At 44.7% G+C, this 23,626-nt stretch overlaps 1 protein-coding gene across 4 annotated transcripts in view; it reads left to right on the forward strand.

Moving 5' to 3' along the window:
- Positions 1 to 15,921, forward strand: part of MUSK (muscle associated receptor tyrosine kinase) — a 58,012-nt gene extending 42,091 nt beyond the window's left edge. For 2 of the 4 annotated variants that reach the window (XM_086629468.1, XM_086629469.1), the window contains 5 exons: positions 1,274 to 1,449; positions 6,803 to 6,992; positions 7,333 to 7,524; positions 12,994 to 13,142; positions 15,245 to 15,921. In XM_086629468.1, coding sequence (XP_086485594.1) covers positions 1,326 to 1,449; positions 6,803 to 6,992; positions 7,333 to 7,524; positions 12,994 to 13,142; positions 15,245 to 15,921 — 1,332 coding nt within the window. In that variant the 5' untranslated portion in view covers positions 1,274 to 1,325. Of the gene's footprint in view, positions 1 to 1,273; positions 1,450 to 1,867; positions 1,892 to 4,932; positions 5,022 to 5,362; positions 5,523 to 6,802; positions 6,993 to 7,332; positions 7,525 to 12,993; positions 13,143 to 15,244 lie in introns of all 4 variants that reach the window. The other 2 variants (XM_086629466.1, XM_086629467.1) reach the window with 2 other exon arrangements.
- Positions 15,922 to 23,626: the final 7,705 nt, after the last annotated feature.

Consider the following 23,626-nt stretch of genomic DNA (forward strand, 5'->3'; position numbering starts at 1 on the left):
TCCCTTCCAATCCCTAACATTCTGTGATTCTGTGATTCTGTGATCTGGCTGCATTCTGGTTTTCATGGAAGTGAGGAAGGAATAAACCAGCACCGGCTAAAACCAACACGGGGCAGCTGGGCTTCCATGACTTTGGCCTGCAGACTTGAAGGGCACCCATTGCTGTTGCAGAAAAGCTACTTCCCTGGTAGAATTCCCAACGGCCTTTAAAGGGTTTGAAGCATTGGTAGTCATCACTGAAACCCATGCCATCTGCTCTTGCCAAAACTGTTGGCAGACTAGAAGTAAAGAGACTGCATCAGCCCAAGAGGTGATGAATTTGGGTAAAACTTTCACCACGCATGCCTGCTGTGCCTTTCTGCATCACTGCGTCCTCTCCCACACCTGCCAGCAGATGTGTGGGTCAGGAAGGATGTGACTTCTGAGCTCAGCAAAAGTAGTCTCTGCACATGACCTCAAAGCTGGTTTAGCAACACAGGGTTTCAAGAATAAATACATAAATAAGCATAATCGCCGATAAAGTGACTAATGCAACAAACATTCAAACTTTCCAGTATGGTACAGTTTCCTTGGCCTTCTTCATGAACAGTTCCTGATCTAAGGAACATTTAAACATCCAAAGCAATTCTTGTCAGTGAATGCTTCACATTGTTATGGAGGTAATACGTTAGGTAGGAGAGAGTTAGGTCTCTTTTTTTACCAGGCACTGTAAGGATTTTGCTGCAGACAGCTAACAGCTAAACAAGGAACTGAAAGGTGCCTGTGGAGAAAAGAAGAACATCAAGATGTGTGATTCTGTGAGATTAAAAATACTGGCAAATATTTAGACTAAGAAGATTAAGAATTGCAACTCATCTTCTGTCTTTAATAGATTACATTCTAATGTACAATTTATGGAAGATGGTTGAGTTTTTTAGAATGTACTGAAAAATGCCTAGATAACTCCCAGACATGATGTTTATTAGTAGAAGAGGGCAGTAAATCTGTAGGAAAAGATGGGAACGATCTTCCCACAGACTCTGATGTGTGTTGTGTTTTGAGCATAACTCTGCTTCATTAAAAAAGTAGCTTTGTGGTTTTCCTGAAGGAAGCTGTTAGATTTTATACAGTTCCCTTTATGGTTTATGAGCCAGACAGGCTGACTTAAAGAAGTGTAGCCTCATTAATGGCTTTATGTCAGCCTGCATAACCCCTGCACACCCCTGCTAAGTGCAGCCATTGTTACCAAGCCATTGACTGCTGTATTTCACTGTTTTTTTGCAAAATAATGTAGAGAGAATTGCCTTGCTGTAAAGGATCTCTACTGCTTTAAGGAATGGCTCTCAATGGAAGAAAACTCTCAGAAGGGGATTTACAAGCCAGGGCTGATGCTGCTCGCTCTTCCTGAATGCAACAGGCTGCCTAGCCTGCACCAGGATCCCAGTGCCTGCACACACATCCCTTTCTTCGGTAAGGTGGCACACTCTGCCTGTTGTCCAGAGAGCTGTGCTCTTGGTGAGGGAGGGTGGAAGGGTGAAATCCATAGTTTACAACTAAAGTAAAGGCTGGTGGTGGGTATCATCCTGTCAGCACCTGTGCACAGCACTGTCACAGACACATTGGCTCTTTGCCTGTCTCCAGCTGGGATGTGGGGGAAAATCCCTCAAGCAAATAAAGCCTAACTCTTTATTCAGAGGGTCATAACAACTTAATTTCCAAAATTATTCTTAACGATGGCAAAAATGCCATTCAGGTGCCATTGCAAAATCAGAAGCCGCTTAGGTACTGCTGGGAGGGAACTTCTTCCTATAGCATGCTCCTAAGCAAGCACTCAGCTATATCACATCCTGGACAACCCCTCCCTGTGTCTTGTCTTGTCTTTTTACAGATTTTAAGAAGGAGAATATAACCAGTAAGTAGACTACTCCAGGCTCTATGTTTCTAGAGGTGGGCATGATGTTCTTTGCTGAAGATGCAGCTTGCACAGCATTTTTGTGTTTTACTCTCATTGTGGCTGGCTGGATTCAGGTTATTACCAAGGGATGCCTGAGCTTCCACATCCAAGGCATGCAGAAACACATTTCCAGCTCTTCAGGGCTTGGAGAGAATGTGGGCTGGTAACTATTGAAGGTGATTAGAAAGGAATGGTGGTTTTAGGTGGTACCCTCCCCTCCAGCTGTTCTCCTTTCTTTCTATCCACTGCTTCTAGTTTTGCTTTACCCATATTTTGTATTTCTGATACTACTATTGAGGTCATCCCAGCCTTGTTTGCTGTGACTGACATGGTTACCTGTGTCAGGCTGGCCTTGCAAGACCTTATTATCCAGAAGGCCCCAGCACTCTCCTGCAATCATCTCTGAAGTCTGGATGTTTCTTGCATGACCATCCCATGACCAGTGGTGAGACTCAGTTAACCCCCACGGTGATGCTGTGACTTCTGTTGGCCTCCTGCCCTGCTGCTGGTCATGGCTGAAACATGCGCGTCCAGCTCTTCTAAATGAGCTTGTCCCATTGGAGAAAGGAAGAACAGTGCCTCCCTCCTGCCATGCTTCTGAGCAGGCGATTTCTGCAAATTTGGCAGTGGCCCACACCTGGGTGGTGAGAGAAAGTGAAAAAAACGAAATTGAGGATTTTTGGGAATTTTCTTTTATGGAAAGGCCTTAGTTCCACCCATCCACCCAAGCCCCAGGCACCCGGTGCTGCTCATCTGGGAGACAAGCACTTCAGCACCCTGCGGGCACTCCAACATCACTGACCAATGCTTACTGCTGCAGTCATCCCCTCCCTGGGGAAAGGTGCACAAGGGAGGATGCCAGTGAATGAGGAGTGCATTCACAGCATGGTTTCAGCCTGCCCTTGAATGTTTCCAAGTTCAGGACATGGATTCTGTCTTCTGTGTAAATGTGTGACTTTTTTGTTCATCTTTCACAGTACTTTCCCAGGGTGGCATTGCACATATACGCTCTATTTGGTTATGAATCAGGGAAATGTAACAGTAACATTTTAGGGATATTGGCCCTTCTTTTTCACTTTAGAGCCATTGTCACGTGCACAAAGTTTTGGGGATCGTGAACCAAACCATCAGTTATTCATTGAAGCCTAGATGCACCACCTTAATTATTCCCTCTGTCCTCATTTTAGCTGGACCGAGTATGAGAGCATCTGCATTTTCCAGGCTACCAGGCACTCAGAAGTGCTTCCTTAGTGTTGCTCTTACCCCTAAAGCTCTCCACATTACTCCTTTAAGGTGTCACAGTGATGTATATTTCAGATCTGTGCAAAAGTTTTTTCCATGTTGGTTACTAGCTCAGTCATAGGGCAGATTTCCAGCATTGCTTTCCTTGTCTTTGAATGTGAGGCATTTAAAATGCTGGGCTCAGACACACAACAATGTTCTAGGGCAGCTTAACAATATTTTACATCTCTGCAGAGCTACAGGTGCTGGTCATGTGGTGGCTGCTAGCTTGTTGCAGATGTGAGGCATAACATGGCAGCCTACCTATCAGTCAAGTTAGATCATTTTACCTTGCATTTGTGGTGGGTTAGGTGTGCTCATGAAGTCCATGGCCATTTCTATGCTGAGGTGTTTGCAAGCCTTGGGCTACAGGAACTTGATGCTGTGTTTGAGCTCACTCACTTGGAGCAAACATTGTCAGGGTGGTGTTTCTACCTATCCATATGTAGTGCGTGGTGAAAGTTCAGAAAGCTAAAGGTCTATAAAAGACCCATAACTGCAATCCTGAGTGCACTGGTTGATGCAAGAAGAAAAGAGCAGATAGTCATCATGATGCATTTACTATGTTTCTCCTACAGGAGGAACAAGATGGTCTGCGAGGATAAATTAAAACACATAGTTTGAGATCCTTTATCTCAAACTTGGATCGGTGCTTACACAAAGCCTTCACGAAGCTGAAAAAGATTTGCTTAAAATAATCTTTATTTTAGAACAGGTCAGGTTTCCTTCTGTTTTCTGAGCTGCAAGTTTAAGAACACAATAAAAAATAAAATTATGACAACAGTGTTTGCTGGCTTGTTAATCTATCTAACCAGGTTAATAATGTAGTGGACTCTAACGCATGTGCTCAGCCGGAATGTTTGCCCTTGGTCAGCATAATTTACGTAAGATTAGCTAGCATGTGTTAAAATGTGTAAGGCTGCATCTCTCCTGTTGTCTTCCTGCTTCCTAGATAATGCCAGCATGCATTAAAGTCTCCCATGAGGACAGGTGATATCTACATTTATGTTCTGGGAACGTATTCTTACAGTAAAAATCCTCTCAAGATTTTCTGCTTAATTTTTCTGCAGCTGGAGTAAGCCCTGTGTATGGGAAGTGAACTACATATTCTCCATTATAAAGAACAATGTTTTGTACTGATACTGCTCCTTTAGATCTGTACTTGCCTTCAGTGTGGAGTTTCCATGCATGCTAGAAACTGCAGTCTACAATTTCCAAACATTCAGTCTGAGAGGATAAGCACTGCATAAAGGCAGAGAGGAAGGATACTGCTGTGGGACATTATAAATCCCAGTGCCCTGCTACCCACCTCAGGAACGAGAATCTTCCTGTTCGTGCCCCTGTAAGAGTACAGGCCGGGAATCGTGGAACCAGTGCTGCAATTTGCTTTCTGCCTTGGTTTGGCATCAGTGGCTTCCCCGTGGTTCTGCTCTGCACTTTCTGTGCTGTGAACTGAGTGGATACAGCACAACCATTGCAAGCATATGGCCTGTTTTCTCTGTCTGAAGAGGTCCAGTTCCTTATTCAGGGTTTTACCAAACTTGGTGTTATGTATTGAGCTCAAAATCCGTTTAAGGCACCAGCAGGAGGCTAAGCAGCTCCCTGCGTGCAGTTGCCTGGTCCTTTTCTGTCCTTCAGATCTGTTGCTAATTGCCGCATGCCCTTGTGCAGGATGTGGTCTGACATGCCTTGACCTCATGTTTGTTTTTTTTCTCCAGGGACTTGCTACAGTGGCAACGGTCAGTTTTATCAGGGCTGGGCCAATGTCACAGCCTCCGGCATTCCCTGTCAGAAGTGGAGCGACCAGGTGCGCATGAGTGTGAGAGTCGCCAAAAGGAGATCCATGCTTGAGGTCTGCTTTTCCAAAGTGTTTCCCAGAAGCAGCCCAGTCCCAGCAGAAGGGCTGAGCAGGGGACAGCTTGCCTTCATTCTTGAGTTCATCGATGTTTCACACCCTCTTCATATTTCGATCTACAAATTCCCCTTTCCATGGCAAGATGCATTTCCCATCATTCTGGCAGGCTACTGCAAGGCTGTTTTATCACTGCCTTTCTTTGCTCCTTTGTTTGTTTTGTTTAGTTTTGTTTCACTAATACAAGCGGGAAAAATTCTGCTGAAACACTAATCCAATTTGTTTCCTCCCCCGAGGCTCCCCATTTGCACAGGAGAACTCCTCAGGTTTTCCCTGAGCTGACTGATGCCGAGAATTACTGCCGCAATCCAGGAGGCGAGAACGAACGTCCCTGGTGCTACACGAAAGACCCATCCGTGACCTGGGAATACTGCAGTGTGTCTCCCTGTGGAGAGGGTAGGCAACTGCAATTTATGATTTCTGCCTCTGAGGTTGTTTTGGGGCCATGCAAGGTGTCTGCCTCCTGAGCACTCACGGCTGCACTGATCTGTTCTGTCTTCTGGATTCGGCTAGTCCTGATTCTTCTCATAGATTTGCTCATCATCTTTAACCAGAAGGTGTAACATGCACATTAAAAATGGGAAAACGAAGATAGGCAAATCGAGCACCTTGGCCCAGATTATATGAAGTCCAAAGGACGAAATCAAATTTCCTGTAGTATTATGAGAAATGGATTTGCTGCATTGTGTTTTGAGGAAAAGGTAGGGTTTGGGGCCTGTTTTCTAAAGTTGTTTTGTTTCCGATGATTTTTTCCAATAATGAAAACCAATTATAAGTGAAAATAAATCTGAAAAAGATGGAAGCATTGTCGTTCTGTGACGTTGAATCTAAGACTTTCTCTTGTTTCTTGTTCAGAGAACAGAACAATTTTTGAAACATATTTTATCCAAGATGTGCAGTTTCCTCCAACTCAGTGTTTGGAAATAAGACAATTCTGCTTGCACAGAGAACAGGGATGCTGTGGTCTGTGGTCTTAAGGGAACACAAGTCGGTATCAGTTTAGCTGGCCTTAAAAAGAATGGTTTAAATTTCTTTATTTAATTAATAAAGAAATTTAAACCATTAACATGTACAGATCAGCATTTTCTAGAATGTCTCAGAAAATACTCAGCAGGTGGCTACCTGAATAACATTTTTTTTTCTAAAGATACAGTCAAATGTATTTTACACCAGTTTACCATATTTGCCTCTTACAGGCACTGAGATGCAAATTGTTGGAGGCAAGGGGATATTTCAGGAAAGTATCACTGTGTACTTACTTGGTCGTACACTCCTTCTTGCAGATTCCTTTTAGGACACATGATATGTTGTGGTTCACATTGTAGACCATTGATCTTTCCCACTGCAGACATTACTATATTTGAATACTGTTGAGACCATCACACGTGATCTCCCATCTGTAACTCTCGCAAACTGATTCCTTACCAAAATTGTGTTCCCAGTTCAGTGGGAACTGTGTCTTGGTCTTTACCAGATCCTGGGTTTTCACATCTGGTGAGCAGAAATGGAGTTTTCTTCCTGCAAAACAGTGTTCCCTAGCATGGTACTCTCATCCAGTCATACGGTTGTATCTGTAATGTAATTCCCAGGACAACAGGCTGACTCCATAAATACGTCTTAGAGAAAGCCCCATAAACTAGCAGAAGCATAACCTTCTGATTTTGTTTGTGCTACAGCATCATTATCGCTAGGAACAAGAAAACCGAATGGAGAGACTCCAGATGTTCCCCCTCCTCCTCCATTTTCTCCTACGTACTCCATGACTGTTATCATCTCAATCATCTCCAGCTTTGCTCTGGTCATGATCCTCGGCATTGTCACCCTGGTTTGCTGCCGCCAGAGAAAGCAGTGGAAAAACAAAAAAAGGTAAAGCTCGAAACAATTCAAGGCAACAAATGTTGCTTTGGAAGAAGACTTGCCTGTTTCTGAGGGCATAGTCCTGTGAACGTCTAGTACGGACAGGAAGCCCTGCCTTTGTCAGTAGCAGCCCAGTGCAAGCTCTGGCGAGTCCCTGTGCTAGAGCAGAAGGTGGCCTGGTGGCTGCTTTGGGGACATGCCATGACACCTTGCTGCAAGGCTCTTTCGACAGCCCTGCTGCACCTCCCTTTCGCATCCTAGAAGAAACCAGCCCTAGAGGAGATGCAGATAGTTAACATCTCCTGGTTGAAGGCTGTGCCCCTAAGCGAAAACCGCTCCATTCTTTCAGAGAGTCGGAGACACCAACGCTGACCACTCTGCCCTCCGAACTCCTCCTGGACCGGCTGCACCCCAACCCGATGTATCAGCGGATGCCCCTTCTCCTCAATCCAAAATTGCTCAGCCTGGAGTATCCCAGGAACAATATTGAATATGTGAGAGATATCGGGGAAGGAGCATTTGGGAGAGTCTTCCAAGCAAGGTAAGTGGCTTGTGTGTGAGTCCTCTCTGTCTGGAGTATCTGGAAAAATTGGTAGTCAAGCAACTGCTTATCTGGGCACTGGAAATTCATTCACACAGACCAAAATCAAATGCATGTGTACCAAATCGTACACTCAGGCTTCAATAGTTGTTTTTGTTGTCCAGTGCTTTCTGTTGATATTTCTTAAAACTTTTGTCTCAAATGACTCTCTTGGTCTTCTCTCTATGAGATACGATGTCTTACTCACATACCACAGTCTGGTGTAAAAGCTTAGCTGAATTTATCTTCACTGTTTTTGCCAAGAGTATTGCCTGTGACATGTGACCTATTGTGAAATTCTTGCATTTCCCACTATTTTTGAATTGTCAGTGGGTGTTGTTCTCCATTAGAATGCCAACATTGGCCAGTAGTTACCACAGAGGGCAAAGTGTCATGCTACAGTTAGGTCCTGACCCACTGGCAAGACCAAACCAAAAATCCCCTAAAAACCCAGCCCACTTAGGCCAACAACTTCTATTTGTGTGTCCTCTTCAGTTACTAATTTTTTGTTCTTGGAATTTGCAGCGACTGTTGCTTGTCTTAAATTTGAAGTATTAGATGACATCCCAGTTCTCTTAATTCTCACGGGAGGTGACATCATGCACTTCTTCAAATGCAAAAAATGTTTCATTGAAAAACCAAGAGATGAACCCAATCCTGCCTAGACTGAGGTGGATGGAGGATGTCTTGTTAGCCTTGACATAATTTCTGCAGGACAGTCTTTGTCCAGTACTGGTCTCCTCAGAAAGTCCCATCCCCAAATTCCTGAAAGGAAGTGGACAGACTGTCCAGTTCCATTGGTCCTCAGGATAGTTATCTTTGTCCTTTACAGTGAACAAGTCTGAGATATGGCTTATTTTATAACTGTATCTGGAGTAGTGTATAATGACCTCAAAAAAATCGGGAAGTATTAGAGTCCCAAGCCCCACAGACCAAGACCTGCCTGGTAGAACTTCTCCCATTGACTCCAAAGACAAAAGACTCTCCTTGCAAAAAGCAGTTATAATGACAGATACTTTTAATGTTTATAGTTATGCTGTTGATATATCTGCTAGGAAATGAGTTATGCACAGGGTAAATGTATTAGAGCAGGGAAACAGTTTTAATAGCTGTGATGGATTTTTTTCCTAATGAAGGGATGCATTTTTTCTAATGGAAGAAATGCAGGCATACTTCAATAGAGGGAGAGATAAAAATAACAAAGTTCAAAGGGCGTGCAGTGGGAAAATCACAGATGCTTAGCCTGTGACTGATTGTTAGCCTGGATGGCAAAGCAAACACATCTGAGCCAGAAACAAGAACAAGGCTGTAGGAATTGCACTGCAGCTGTGGTTTGGGCACTGTGTGCCCGCCGGTGCAGGGGCACAGGGCAGCCCTTATCCCAGCTCAAGACGCCCTGCAGAGCACTGCCTTCCTGTTAACACAGCAGGGGTCTTCACTGCGCTGCAGGTGCTCAAGCAGGGCAGGTGATCTTCCTGGCAAGTGTTGCTTTGGCCTGTGCTTAAATATGATTTTAGTCCTGCACAGACTTTTGAGCTGGAGATTACTCTCATGCACGTTGAGCAGGACCTCTCAAAGGGCATTGGGCATTCAAATGTCACTAAAGGACTGAGTTAAGGGAGTGCTAAAGTCATGCAGAGACCTTTTATGTGGATTTCATTCACCCCAGTGCTGCAATTTCTTTTAATTAAACCTTTCTGCTACTGTCAGTGGAAACTGGGAGAAAAAGAGAAGGAAAAAAACCCACCAACACATCTTCTTAGCCAGCATTTGCAAAGCGGCGAGTACCATACCCTGAGAAGCACCTACTTCACTGATCCACAGAAATCTTGCTTCTTAGAGGCTTACTTATTTTTATTAATATCTCTATCAAAAGTCCCTCCAAAGCCTTATATTTCCAGGGAACGTTTAAGCCACTGGCATTTCTGTGCACCGCTGGCAGATCAGAGCAGACTGCTGATCCGATAGCACCAGCTGTGCATGCCTCCGAGTTACTGAAGCAGTCACAACTCAAATTGTTGCCTTCCCATCTCAGATGGATAAAATGTACTTGTCTACGTGTGTTAAATGGACATCTTGAGCTAAGTTTAGCAACTGTCTTGCTTCTCCTGATCTCATGTTTCTCCCTCTCCTGTAAACACAGCTCCACGCCTGGTGCCAGCGTTGCCTTTGCCAGTTGGCTTGCTGTGAGTCCTGATTCAGTGTTTACTCACTCCTGGGTCAAGCAACATGTTAGGACAGGAAGCGTCCGGCTATCATTTACTAGCTTCTTCTGAACAGCTACCGTCTTCACCGAGGGCAGCTTCACACTGGAGAGGATGAGGAAGTAGCCAGTCACGCTAACAGATGTCCTTAAAGTAAGAATCAGGACCCTGCTCAGGTCTGTCCTGACTGGGTTGTGATGGCCAGCTCAGGATTCTCTGCCCCTGGGAGGACAATGCTGGCTTCTGGAAGGACCGTGCTAGCCCCACATGCCACCAGAGCACCAGCCCCGTGCAATTCAATGCAGAGCAGCATACAAGCTCTCTCCCGGAGCTGGTGCTGCATGGTCCAGGCTAAGCCTGAAGCCTAGGACTACCTAAAAGCCTGGATGTGGGATCTTTGCTAGCAGGCTAGTAGACCTCCACTGCAAAGGCACAGCTTGTCATCTCTGCAAGAGACAAGGCTGTCCCTAAGGTCAGAGTTTCTCTGACAGAAGTCTCCTCATGTTCTTTCCAATTGCAAAAGGTGTTTCTTTGACCTACTGTCTCAAATAAAGCGGAAAAACAGTGCAGATGTTAATTAAGAAAAAAACACAATAAAACGAGCCCCTGCCAATTCAGAGAATTCTGCTGCCCACATACAAATTTCTCCAAAGGGCAGGGTAAAGGTAGGCCTTCACCAGCCTCAGTAGATGTTAATTACATCATTTAATGATCTAACAGAAGCTACCCAGCTGTGATGCTGAGGAAGATGGGGGACAGGACACAATCTCAAACACAGGTTCGAGCTGCTCTTCATCTTTTTCACATTTACTGCTCTGGAAAGAAAACCTGACTGGAAACTTAAAGTCAGGCACTCTATATGTAGGCTTGGGTGAAATCCCTAACTGCACCACTGGTTAGTTCTTTGAATAGCATGTGCCTAAAAGCCAAACGCTGCCAGTGTTTCAGAAATTCATTGATGGTAAAGAAAGTGAGGACAGCTGCTCTCCATCCTGTGCACAAACAGTGGACATTTCCCCTAAACATTTAGATAATCATCAGAGAGGAAGCCAGAAGTAATTTCTATTGGTGCTTCCCAGTTCTAGAAGAATTTGACATATCTTCTAGAAAACACTCCACGTTCTGAGCTGCAGGCTGAGGTCTCCTGTTTAATTACAGAAGCACTGAATTCCCATTACTCCCTTGCGGATGTGCCCCTATCCCTGTGTGCAAAGACTGTCTGCTGGGCTCCAAAGAGGTCAACATCAACAGCTCTCTTCGAAGATTACAGAGTCTTGTCTCTGTTCGAGATCAGTGTGGTTTTCCCAGGTCTGCTAAGAACTGGGCTGAAGGAGCACATGAGTTACCAAGGACGAAATTACTTGCTGTTACCTGAAGGCCCATTAAAAGGCTTTGTGCAGCTTCATCTCACTTAAGTTGCCTTTAGGTTTGTTTACATTACAGGATTTCAGTGAAGAATAGATGGATGGGTGTACTTCAGGCTTTAGTCTGGGGTGAGTTTCTCTCTCTGAAACAGGCAAGACAGAGCTGTGTCTGCCCCTGCTTTGGCACTGCGCTAGGTCTGCTAGCCAGCAATGAGTGGTAATCTCCAATGAGGCTGTTTGGAAGAGATAAAGGCCCTCCTCTCTTCACTTTTAAATGCTCTGCTGGTTTCTTCAGGCTGTTACTGCTGACTTTCTCCAGTGCTGAGGTTAGACAGCAGCTGGTAGGTGCTGATACTTCTCCCTTGTTACTAGACTGTAACCTTGCTGCCAGCACAGGGGAAAAATAGAAGACGTTTTGCTGTAATGGAGGCAGTGGCAGGCAAGTGTGGAGTCTGCTCCTCTGCTCCGGCGTGCCAGACCTCCTCGCCTGAATGTCTCAGCTGCAATCTGGCCACCTGTGAGATTCCTTTCTTGATGGGCACCCTGCCATCTTCTGGCATTTGACATTTACAGCATCCAAGCGCAAACTGTTGCAACTACCATATGTCTGGAGTAGATGACAAGGAAACTGGAAGTTTGCTTTGGAAATCGGAACCTCCTCTCGGGGCTACTGAGCAGTAAAATAACCTGGCATTTGAGCAATGGGAGGGCAGTCGTGCCGGCGTAGTAAAACGACTCATAAATGGGCGCTGCTCTCCATGTGCTGTTGCTGGCTACCTGCAAGGAACGTATTTTAACTGCAGGGCCCCTGGGAACAATTTATGTGGGCAGCAAAATGCACGTCTGAGGTTTGACGCATGTTTGAAGAGTGGAAAGTTACTCTTCTTTGGCACAAATTACCCTTAAATCTTTGGCAAGCCCATCTAATTAAACTTGTTGAGGGAGCAGTGACCTGTGGGTAAGAAAACAAAGTTAGTCTGTGATTGCTCTGAGTCAGGAAGCTCTATTTCCTATGGATTTTGTGTCTCTAAGCTCTAGCTGAAGATTCACCAGTGTCTTAACACAGGTGTATTCACACATTACCTTGTTCTTCAGATAGGGCACAAACATGCTTTGTCCCATCTGTCCTGTCACTTGTTTCCACAAAACTTAAAAGTACAACTATTTCCCAGACCATGTTAAATTCAGCTGAAATTACGTAATGGGTTTATAACTTGTTGAATTACAGGTACACACACCCAGACAACAGCGGCAAAAGGCTATTTTCCTTACAAAACTGGGGGAACATACTTGCTGTGATTGTTACTTTCACTCTAATAGTAGCTAGATGTACCAATGTCATCATTGTGATAGGTATGGAACAAGGTGCAGTAAAAAGAGGCTCAATGTTTTCCTATAAAATATGTTTATTTTTAACTCTGGTAAGATCAGTCATTACACCCTAAAAACGGATTGGGTGGACTGAAGAGTCCACCCTGCCCTCTGTGAAGTTTCTGATGTGACCTCCAACCCAGGGAGACGTTATAGCTTAACAGCCTGTTATTTATCTATCTCCTTACTAGTCATAGTGAAGAGTCTGTAAGAAGAAAGAGCAGTGATCAAAAAAAGCTACACTGGATTTAGTCCTCCCTAAACTAAATTATATATCTCTGTACTATGCAATGCAGACATGCCTAAGAGGTAAGAATAGTCTTTCCTGTTCCTTCCATTGGTGCTGGAGCCTTCCGCATTTTCTGTTTTTGTTTTTTTTTTATTTCTTTTCTTTTTTTCTGTCAGCCTATCCTTTTACACCAGAAACAGAGCCTATATTTGGTGTACATGCATCTGTCACTGATGCTTTCCTTTCTCCCCTCTCTCTGTAGGGCCCCAGGGCTGCTGCCGTACGAGCCTTTCACAATGGTGGCAGTGAAAATGCTGAAGGAGGAAGCATCCGCAGACATGCAGGCTGACTTTCAGAGGGAGGCAGCCCTCATGGCAGAGTTTGACAATCCGAATATTGTCAAGCTTTTAGGTATCTGAATGAGGTGCCCATGTACAGGGTACACCACCTTCTGCAAATCTGCTGTGGGGCTGGGGGATGCAGGGGTGAACATGCATGCATGACTGATGCGTCATGCAAATGGCAATGCTGATCTCTTCTGCAAGAGAAAAATCTATGCATAGGAAAAGTTGCATAGAAAAAGTTCTATGTGCCACTGCATGCTCTGCTAAATTGTCCACCAGAGCAAGTCTCAAAATATAGGTTTGATGCTGTTGCCTTAAGAGGATGGTGCATTGTAATAAACCCTCCTCATCCTGCATTGAGTATACTGTTGATCATCTTGCTGCCTAGCTCTGCTTCCAGTTTAATAGCATTGCCACAGATGTCTTACAGGAAAGGCATGAGCTTCCTGGAGCTGTGATTTATTTTGCCAGTACTTAAGAAAAACAGGCACAAGTCTTGTTAGCTTTATGAGTCCCACTTTCCCACTTAATATTGTGATGTCTGAACACTCACCAACATTAAAATACCAAAATGAAACAGATTAACAGAAAAAGAAAACTGCTAAAATAATCCCTTCCCTTCCCTTCCCTTCCCTTCCCTTCCCCTTCTGAAAGGTAACCCCAGTTTATTGAGTTTTTCAGAAAGTCTTGATGCCACAGTTTGACATTTTTCTGTGAAGAAAGCTGCTGACTGAGTTTTATTTCAGTAAATTTTTGGGTTTTGACTGAAGTAGATGTTGCTAGCCACCTTCACCTAGCAATCCTGCACTAAGTTGTTGCATGCAGATCTGATCCCTGTGAACAGATAATTGAGGTCTTTGTTTATTTCAAAAGGAAGCTCCACAAAATTTCGAAATAGATAAACCCCAGTTTTGGGAAAGCTGGGTTGGTACAAGTACTCTGGCTACAGAAAAGAAAAGCAGGAAATGCCCCAAACTCAAATAAACATTGTGTTTATTGTCAACACATTTTAGGTCAGGAAAGGGCAAAGGTACAGGAACAAACTAGTTTCATATCACGGGGGTGTGGAGAAAACAGCCGTGTTATTGAAGACAGCTTAGACGATAAACCTCTCACATACACTCCTCATGCTTGTCAGATCCTGATTTTATCACACTAGGAATAGCTATCTGTTTTTCCTCAAAGATTCAAGTGTTAGGTCATCAACAAGAATTTCAGATTTCACAATAAGTTGGATCACCGATTGCTGAATGATGGCCCTAAGAAAACAAAACACATACATTTTAAATGATGGTTTTTGCTGGTTGGCAATTTAATCATAGGCATGCAAATATTTTTGCTGTATCACAGCATGCTCAGTAAAACTGTTGGAGGTGGGGTCCTGTACTGATACTGGCCCACCGTAAAACTGGTGTAGGGCCAAGCATGTGCCCTTCAGTGGCACTAGGTTCTGCATCTATCTGATATGACTAATCTCTCCTTTCTCATGTCTTCTTTTTCTTTGTCTTGCTTTCATTTTTGAGTATCTATCATGCCAAAAACGATCTCTGCAACGAACGTTTTTTTGCATCCGCTGTTAAAAAAAAAAAAAGAAAAACCCAAAAGTTACAGTGGGAGTGTCTTTGCATTTCAAGTGTCCCACTGAACTCTTGAACATGCCTGTTGTGATTACTCCTGGAGCCTTCCTGCATATGTGTAGCCACTACACCCATATCAGTATAAGTACAATAATTACAACAAACAAAATGACTAAAAAATATGGTAATCAGAACTATAAAGGTTACTTTCTGAAAGTATATCCTCCCAGTTGCACCTGGGAAGAGGGAAAACTTCTGTTAGTGCTGACTTAAGCAGGATCGGGCTCTTAATTAAACATAGCTCCAAAAGCTTGTATTTTTCCTGAGATGTCTGGACAAATCAGGCAACTGCATGAAGTGTTAGCATCTCCCACAGAGCTCAGCATTAGATCCCTGGTGAAGTAGCTTCAAAGACACAAAGGGATGCATGAAAACTTGATGGTATTTGTGTGCTTCACCTTTCTGTCTGTCCCTTCATGCGTTCGCGAAAGTTTCCCCTTCCTGTAAGCATTTTGGGATTTTTGGGGGGTTTGCAAAACACAACCCTCTTTGCTACCCACATGAGCCTCATGGTGCATCTACCTTCTTCCAGGTGTGTGCGCTGTTGGGAAGCCGATGTGTCTGCTCTTCGAGTACATGGCCTACGGGGATCTCAACGAGTACCTGCGTGACCGCTCGCCCCGCAACCTCTGCAGCCTGGTGCACAGTAGCCTGGACGCACGGATCCGCCTCCCCAACCCCCTGGCACTGTGCTGCACCAGCCAGCTCTGCATTGCCAAGCAGGTCGCTGCCGGCATGGCATACCTCTCTGAGCGCAAGTTTGTCCACCGGGATTTGGCTACCAGGAACTGCCTGGTGGGGGAGAACATGGTGGTCAAAATCGCAGATTTTGGCCTCTCGAGGAACATGTATTCGGCTGACTATTACAAAGCGAATGAGAACGACGCCATCCCGATCCGCTGGATGCCCCCTGAGTCCATTTTCTACAACCGCTACACCACAGAGTCCGATGTGTGGGCCTATGGGGTGGTGCTGTGGGAGATCTTCTCCTATGGCATGCAGCCCTACTATGGGATGGCTCATGAGGAGGTCATCTACTATGTAAGGGATGGGAATGTCCTCTCTTGCCCGGACAATTGTCCCCTGGAGCTCTACAACCTGATGCGCCTCTGCTGGAGTAAGCTGCCTGCCGACCGGCCAAGCTTCGCCAGCATCCACCGCATCTTGGAGCGCATGTATGAGAGAGCCGTGGCCACCCCGTCGGTCTAAGGGATGTGCCCGGGGGTGCCCCGTGTCCACTCATCCAGACTGACTCATCCTGGCCCGTGGGCCCTTGAGCAGCAGCTCCACGCAAAGCCCTGCTTTAGGGGGAAGAGAAACAGCTTGTTCCTCTGCCAAGCAAGAAATGTGGACAGCACTCCACTGCAGCGGGCTATACCTCCCTGAGTGAGACTATACCTCCCAAATGACAGGGCTGACCCCTGGCCGCCAAGCCTGGACTCCTCGGGTTGCTGAGGACACTGGCTGTGCTAACTCAGTACCTACGTTAGGCATTTCCAGGAGCACAGAGTTCCCCAGGGAAAGCAAATCAATGTTTCGCTGGTGGTACTTCCCTTCCTAACAGGTCTCTCCATGTCATTCTGCATTTACACTTTCACCTTTTACCTTTTTGTTCCCTTCCTCATATGTTTTCAAGTTTTGCTGTTGTTTTTTTTTTTTTAAAAAAAGAAGATTGCAGAATTCAATCTTTTTGGGGATACTATTTACTATTTTATTTTCTCATACTTACTTTTGTAGAAAAAGGATGTTTCTGAAGCCATAAGTCACTTTCTTTTTTCTTTTAGCTTCCATCTCCTCTTTGGCACTCATGAACATAACATTGACAGAGTCAAAACACGAGCCTGCAGGACCACTGGCAGCTGCCCACATCTCAGGTTATATAGACTTGTCAAGCACAGAGCCTTACATTTTCAAAAGCAGAAAGTCTACCTTGATCTTCATTTTATTAAGACCTCATCCAAAAGCTTGCCTCAAGCATTGCGTCCCATCTTTCCTGTCTTCCCCTGCGACAAAGCCATTTGGTGCTGTTGTGGTTTAACCCAACTGGCAGCTAAGCCCCTCATAGCTGCTCGCTCACTACCCCCTGGTGGGATGGGGGAGAGAATTGGAAGGGCAAAAGTGAGAAAACTGGTGGGCTGAGATAAAGACAGTCTAATAGGTAAAGTAAAAGCTGCATGTGCAAGCAAAGCAAGGAATTCATTCACTGCTTCCCATCGTCAGGCAGGTGTTCAGCCACCTCCAGGAAAGCAGGGCTCCATCATGCTTAACGGTGACTTGGGAAGACAAACATCATGGCTCCAAAAGTCACCCTTACCTTCTTTCCTCAGCTTTATTTGCTGAGCATGACGTCATATTGTATGGAATACCCCATTGGCCAATTTGAGGTTGCTGTGGCTGTGCTGCCTCCCAGCTTCTTGTGCACCTGCACACTAGTAAAATATGGGAAGTTGAAAAGTCCTTGATGTCTTAGTAACAACCAAAAATATCAGTGTATATAACACTCTTCTCATACCAAATCCCATACTAAATCCAAAACCACTGTGGTGTTCTAGCTAGTAAGAAGAAAATTAACTCTATCCTAGCCAAAACCAGGACAGGTGCTAAGGGAGAAATTCACCTCAAAGGCCTGGTCCTCCTCCTAGTAGGTCTCCAAGGTGTATTTATTTGCCTCTGCCTTCAGTACGATCCTCACTGCACCGAGAGCAGGGAGAAATGCAGCTCCTCTTGAAGAAATGTAACAGGTTTTGTTACTTATTTCTCTCCTTTTCCCTTCCTATCTTTGCCTCCTGTTTCTAGTTTTCCTTTCCTGACAGCAACTCCTAACCCCTGTAAGCCCCACTGCAATATTTGCTGGCCATCTGCCCTTGTGCTGCAGTTTACAGACACTAAGGAAGGTGGATACATGCCATCAGTGGCCTTCAGAGACAACCTGCCAGTTAGGAGAGGGGGAAAAAGGGGGAGTTCACACTCCACACAAAGTATTGCAGACTGTCCATCTGCAGGGCAAAGATGAGACTGCCTCAGTTACACATAGTCCACAGCCCACCTCCGAACACCGAATGCCTTTTCTCTGCTGAAAATTCTCCGAATTGTAGTGGATACTTCAGGGCCAGAGAAAATTGTGTTCCTCCGAGGACAGATTTTAGCTTTTACTTCGTTGGGCAATGAGGAGCAGCTGTCCCACAGCTTTATTACTGATTGAAATGATTCCCAGAGACGGGGATGTGCATTATTCCCGCAGAGCAGGAGTGCCAGTGAGTAAGCAGCTGGTGTGGGACACACTGGTTGAGTCCATCCAAGAAACAGCAGAGGAGAGCAGCATCTGTAGGACTACCAGGAGTAGCCCTGATTTCTGAAAGGTAAACTTGAAAAGCTCTGCCAACCATTACAAAGAGCAAAACTGGAAAGCACATCCCTTCCTCTGCTGTTTTCTTATAATGTGAGCTAATCTCTGCTATATTCACTCTGGTTGTGGCCACAAGAACATAGTTTAGTGTTTTCAGGCCACTGGTCTCAATTTCACTTGTAGCAAAGAGCTCGCAATTACCCAAGACAGTGGAAAGAAAAAGGAAGCTCTGCGTAGGCTGCAAAACATTGAAATGGTAAAAATGCCTGGATATCTGCACAGTGAGCACAAAATGACCAGAGCTGTCTTATTCATTTAGCATACCTACCATCATGCTACTATGACACAACAGTTTACTGATGTTTGAATGCTATCCTCCCTCCCCTGAGAACCCCAAAGCCCTCAATTTGGATAAAATAACCACTGGAGATCCTTACATAGCTCCTGTTACCGCAGTATGACCACCTCACAGTCCTCAGCATTAAATTCTGTTAGGTTTTGTTAGCTACCTGGTTGTCCTCCCTGCTCTGTGGCAGTGGCAGCCGTGAGGAGGCAAGTCTGGAGGGATGGAGGGTGACCTGCATCCCCAGCTGAGCGGACTTGCCTGCAGCCTCTGCTGAGCTGAGCCCCAGAGTAAGGCCCAGGAGCTGCTCCACCTCTGTAATGGAGGGTGCCAATTCAAAAGCCTCGCAGTGCTCGCAGCAGAGGGTCTCTTATCGCTCTCTTTAGAGTACGGGAGTAGCGGTGTGGGTCCGGGCACCCAGCACCTACTTCTGGAAAGTGTCTTACACACCTGCACCATGTGCTAATGTGAACAAATACACCCACTTACAGCCTGAGGGACAGTCTCTGCCTTTCTGCCTTCTAGGATGCCAGCACTGGCTTCGGTCACTCACTTTCCATTTCCCCCAGCTAGACTGCTTTGAAACCACAATCATGGTTTTCCTCTTATTTTCATGTGAGATGAAGTTAGATGCCTGTAATGTCGTGTACTACAAAGTTTCCCTCACTTTCTTTGTGAAAGAGGGACTCCCACAAACTCAGACGAGTAGCCCTTTTCACCGCACTTTCCTAGCCCAAATCCTTCTCTCAGTGACCCCATGTTCAGGTCAACGCAGGCCTGCAGTTATAAAAGACTGGAAAATTTAGTTTTCCTTGTCCAGCATTCCAGCTCTTGCATTACAAGCACGCATTGAAATGTGTGGTAGTGAGTGCCTGCAGGTCAGGATGGAAAATGCTTCCTGTGTTATAAGAGGAAAGGGATCATGTCAAGGTCGACACACGGAGCACCTCTCTGGAGCATGATCTCCAAGGATAATAATTGCTTCTGCATCGTGATCCAGCAGGAGGGCTTTGCACCTAAACAGTGCTGTCCTTTGAGGATTAAATGGTAGACAGACCTTCTGCTGCCTTGGTGTGTAGCTGGATTTTACCGCGAGTATTTCCTTCTGTTGTACGCTTTTTAGCTTGCTAAAAGCAGGAGGTTGAGTTGCTTTCACAATTTGCCTTCTTTCACAGCTTGCTTTTCTCCTCCTTTTGTTTGAGACTTCTGCTTGCTTCAATGTATGCTGTACAGCGTGCTACTCCAGAAACTTTTAGACTTTTCTGTATAACTATCATATCACATAAATTATTTCAAATGGGAGTAAACAGAGGGATTGTAAGAGATTAGAAGGGAACGAAAACTCGTTACTCAATTTGTTTGGAAACAAAAATGTTTTGCAGTCTCTAGTTTGGATTTATAATTCATGCAGAGAAAGAGGATGAACAAAAACTGAACACATTTTGTACTTCAGTTCCCTTTCCCACTGATGGCAGAAGGAGCCTTGCAGTCAGTGGCACTGAATGAGAACTCTAAGGAGAAGCAGAGGATTTGCAGCACATTTGATGTACCCATTCCCTCTGCAAGTGCCCTGCCTAGAGCATATACAGCTTTATCCTGGATGGCATATTGCGACAATCTGATCAACAAAATGGCACAGAAATCCTTTAATGTTCCTGTGACTCTGCTTAACAGTTGCATTTAAAATGCGTGTTAAAAGCATAAATTTCATTGATTGATTGGACAGTGCCTGCAACATGATCACATTTGGTTTAGAGGAATCACATTTCAAACACATTTCAGACTAAACTCAGCTGCCTGGTCTCACTTCTCCAAGGGAACATAATAATTAATATTCTGTGATTGTTATACATTTCATGAATGACGGCTTTGAAAGACATCCCAAGCAGAGATGTACATTTTTCATTATCCCAACCTGTGTAACTCATGTGTGCAATATTTTATAAAATAAAGAGATGTCAGAAAAGGATAATACTAATTTTGATCTCTCTGTTCTCTTCCTTCTGCAGCACAAGATTTGTTTTTTAAAAGAGACACATTTAATTTTATTAACACAGCTTTATTACACCTTTCATATCACAATGGTTATACTGTAGGCAGTTGCAGCTATAAGTTAGTCTATTCTGTATGCTCAAAGGCGTGTTGTTTCAATGGTTTGATTGGATGCTATAGGGACACATTAAGAGACCATAGACTGAACAAGATGCTTCAAAGGAAGGAGCTGGTCAGGTTGCTGTGAAGAAGGCTGTTTTGCAGGATGGCATCCAGGTCAGAGTGGGACAGCACTGGGGTCTCAGCATGACTGATCCCTGTCCTAACACTAATGATACAAGGAGGAGACAAAGAAGGACGTTTTTACAGCAGTGTGTTTTGAAGTCTCTTGACCACTTTCCCAATGTGAAAGATGTCTCATGTAGATGGGAATGATGTCTGCCTCCCTCCTGATTTCTGCTGGCATTTGTGCCCGAATTCCTATCTCACACCTAGATATGCTGGGAATTAAAATGCTGTACAAAATCAAAAAGGAATTGAGTTTTCTGTCTGCAAAACATAGCTGAGAAAAGGTTGTCATTGATAGCTTTATCTAAAAAGTTATGGCTCCTTTATCTGTACATGATTCTTCAACATGAACTCATTCAGTAACTCTATGGGAATTTTAGCTTTTTAAAAATTCACTGAAAATATTTGAGGATCAGAACTGGAGAGTAAAACCAATCTTTCTGACTACAATTACCCAGGCAAATCATAAAGTATATTCATTTTTTTTCCTTTTGTCAAAATACTATGTAAAACATTTTCTCTAAGTAGTCTTGCTTGAGATCTTCAAAAAAAGTGATTTGTAAATATTGTCCTCCCAGAGAAAGTCACTAAAGAACTAGAAGAAGAGTTACTTTTTTGTCCTTTGAAGCAGGGTGAATCACGTTAAAAGAGTTGGCTCTTACATGCCAGGTTTTTTCAAGGCGCAATGAGAACCGAGACTCTCATTTCCCATCACAAAATCAAGTGGTTTCTGAATCTTCAGAGATGCATTTTTTTAGCCTGGGCTAAAATGTTGACCCTATGACAGAACCCACCGTCTTCAGCAGCACGATCACGGCCAGGCTCCCCTCCATCCAAGCCCCCTCTGAGATCCCCTGAACTGGCCAGCACAGGCAGATGTCCCCAACATCGTGAGTCACCCCAAGTATCTTGGGTAGTACAGCAGTAACATCGGCTGTCCTGCATGAAGCTATGAGAATAACACATTGTTGGGGAGAGCAGAAGTGTGTAATGGATTGTTTCATTTTCCTTGGCTTTTATTTTTGTTCTTGTGAATGCATATGCCTGTGTTTGTGTGTGTGTGTGTACAGGAACGGGCAGGGTGAGGAAGCACGCTTTGTGCAGGGGGAGAAAGAGGTTTCAATCAGCCCTCTGGGAAAATTTCTCACTGTGTCTTTCAAAACCTTCACTTCATCCTCTTACATTTCTGTTAAAAACTTCTCATCTTCAGTTGGATGTAATGACATCTCGCTTCCTCAAAGGAAACTTGAGGTCCTAAGAGGCCTTTGCAAAGTCTCCAGCATGGTGGAGATGTGGGAGCTGCTGCCCCTCTCTGCTGCCGGTGTGGAGCTCTGAAGTAAATGTGAAACTACTTTTCATATTTCATAGAGAAATTGGAGGCTGCCAGTGGTTCTCAAATGCAGAACTAGGATCTTTTTCCTATTAGCAAGAAGGAAAAAAAGGGGGAAAAAAGAAGAAAAATCCTGTCAATTTACCAACTTCACCAAAGACACAGAACCTGCCATAATAACGTCATGGATATTTTTCAAGTTTCTCAACTTTAGGAGAGAAAATACAGAGTAATTCACTGGAAAGTATTTAGAAACTTGCTTTTTTATGCAGTCTTGCTATATGTAGCCAAGAGCATTCCCTAGAGGCAGCTCTCCGTACTGGCGGCACAGTGGCCAGCTGTAACTGTATAAAGGGTAATAACTGTGGAGCTCAAAGCTACCCTTAAAGCCAGTACCTACAGTTTTTCTTTAACGCTGGAGGCGGTAGTCTGAAGTGAAGGTCTTACTTTATACCATTGACATATTTCTGTGCTAACACAGCATCTTCCAGTGTCTCGCAAATTCAGGAGTAAGTAAACAAGGGTTTCATCAGCAATTGATAGGACATTTTATGAGAGATTTGGACTAACATGTAATCAATTAATTAATCAATTATGTTTATGTAAGAAATATTTTTTTCTGTTTGCTGGGATGCTTTAAATCTCATGCCGTTTACAGGCTGATGTGTTTATTTTAAGATAACCACACTATACATTTCTACTGTGCATGAGTGAACACGTTGAGGCAACTTGTGTGTTTACCTGCCCTCCTCCGTGGCTCTTACGTAAAAGAGATGTTACAGCTCAGGAGTTTATACAGGCTAGCAAACTTTCGTAAACAAACAACTTAATGGAAGAGGGAATCTGTGTAGGAACGAGGAGAGCCAGATGAATGAATGGGGGTTATTCATTCTCCTGGATGATGATCTCATGCCGTGCTAAATTTAACTTCTTATTTAAAGTGGTGCTAACTTCACAGCAGCGACACTGGAGAACAGGCAGGCTTTGGTTACGGCCAAGACGAGCAACTTCCCGCGGCTGGCTGGGAGCAGGCGGGATGACACAGGATCTCTGCGTGGAAAGGGCAGCAGGGAACAGGGCATTCTTCACCAGAGGAGCATGCCGTTTTCCTGAGGGATGGAATACCAGGCGCTCTTGCTCCTGAGCTGGATTCACTTGGATTTGGCTGAGATTTACTCCCAGTGCCTTTGCTATCATTCCTCCTGTTCTGGAGCACAGTGGGCTGTCCTTGTGCTCCAAGAACCTGAACTACCCATGGCTTGTGCTCTCCTGAAGGAAAGCAGCAGGACAGCCCTGCTCCCCTCTCCCCTCCCTTTCTCCCAACTCCACACCGCTTTCATCTGACCACAGGGTCTGGGCAGGTGCATGTCTGAGGAGCGAGACAGTGCCGGGAAACAAGGTTCATGTTTCCACAACTCCTGCGGAGGGGAAGGCATGTTGGCTGCATGGCCCCTGCTCAGGTCGGTGCTGTTCCTGCCTGAGGAGGGTACCCAACGTGTGATACAGCTGCAAGTCTCCATGGGGCTGAGAGGCTGTGCCTTGTTTAGAAAGAGCTCCTGGAGAGGACTGTACAAAATGTTCAGATCAAAACCTCCAGCAATGCGAAGCCACTTGC

This window comes from Tauraco erythrolophus, chromosome Z (genome assembly GCF_009769465.1).
Source record: "Tauraco erythrolophus isolate bTauEry1 chromosome Z, bTauEry1.pri, whole genome shotgun sequence".
In the NCBI taxonomy this organism is placed as follows: Eukaryota; Metazoa; Chordata; class Aves; order Musophagiformes; family Musophagidae; genus Tauraco; species Tauraco erythrolophus.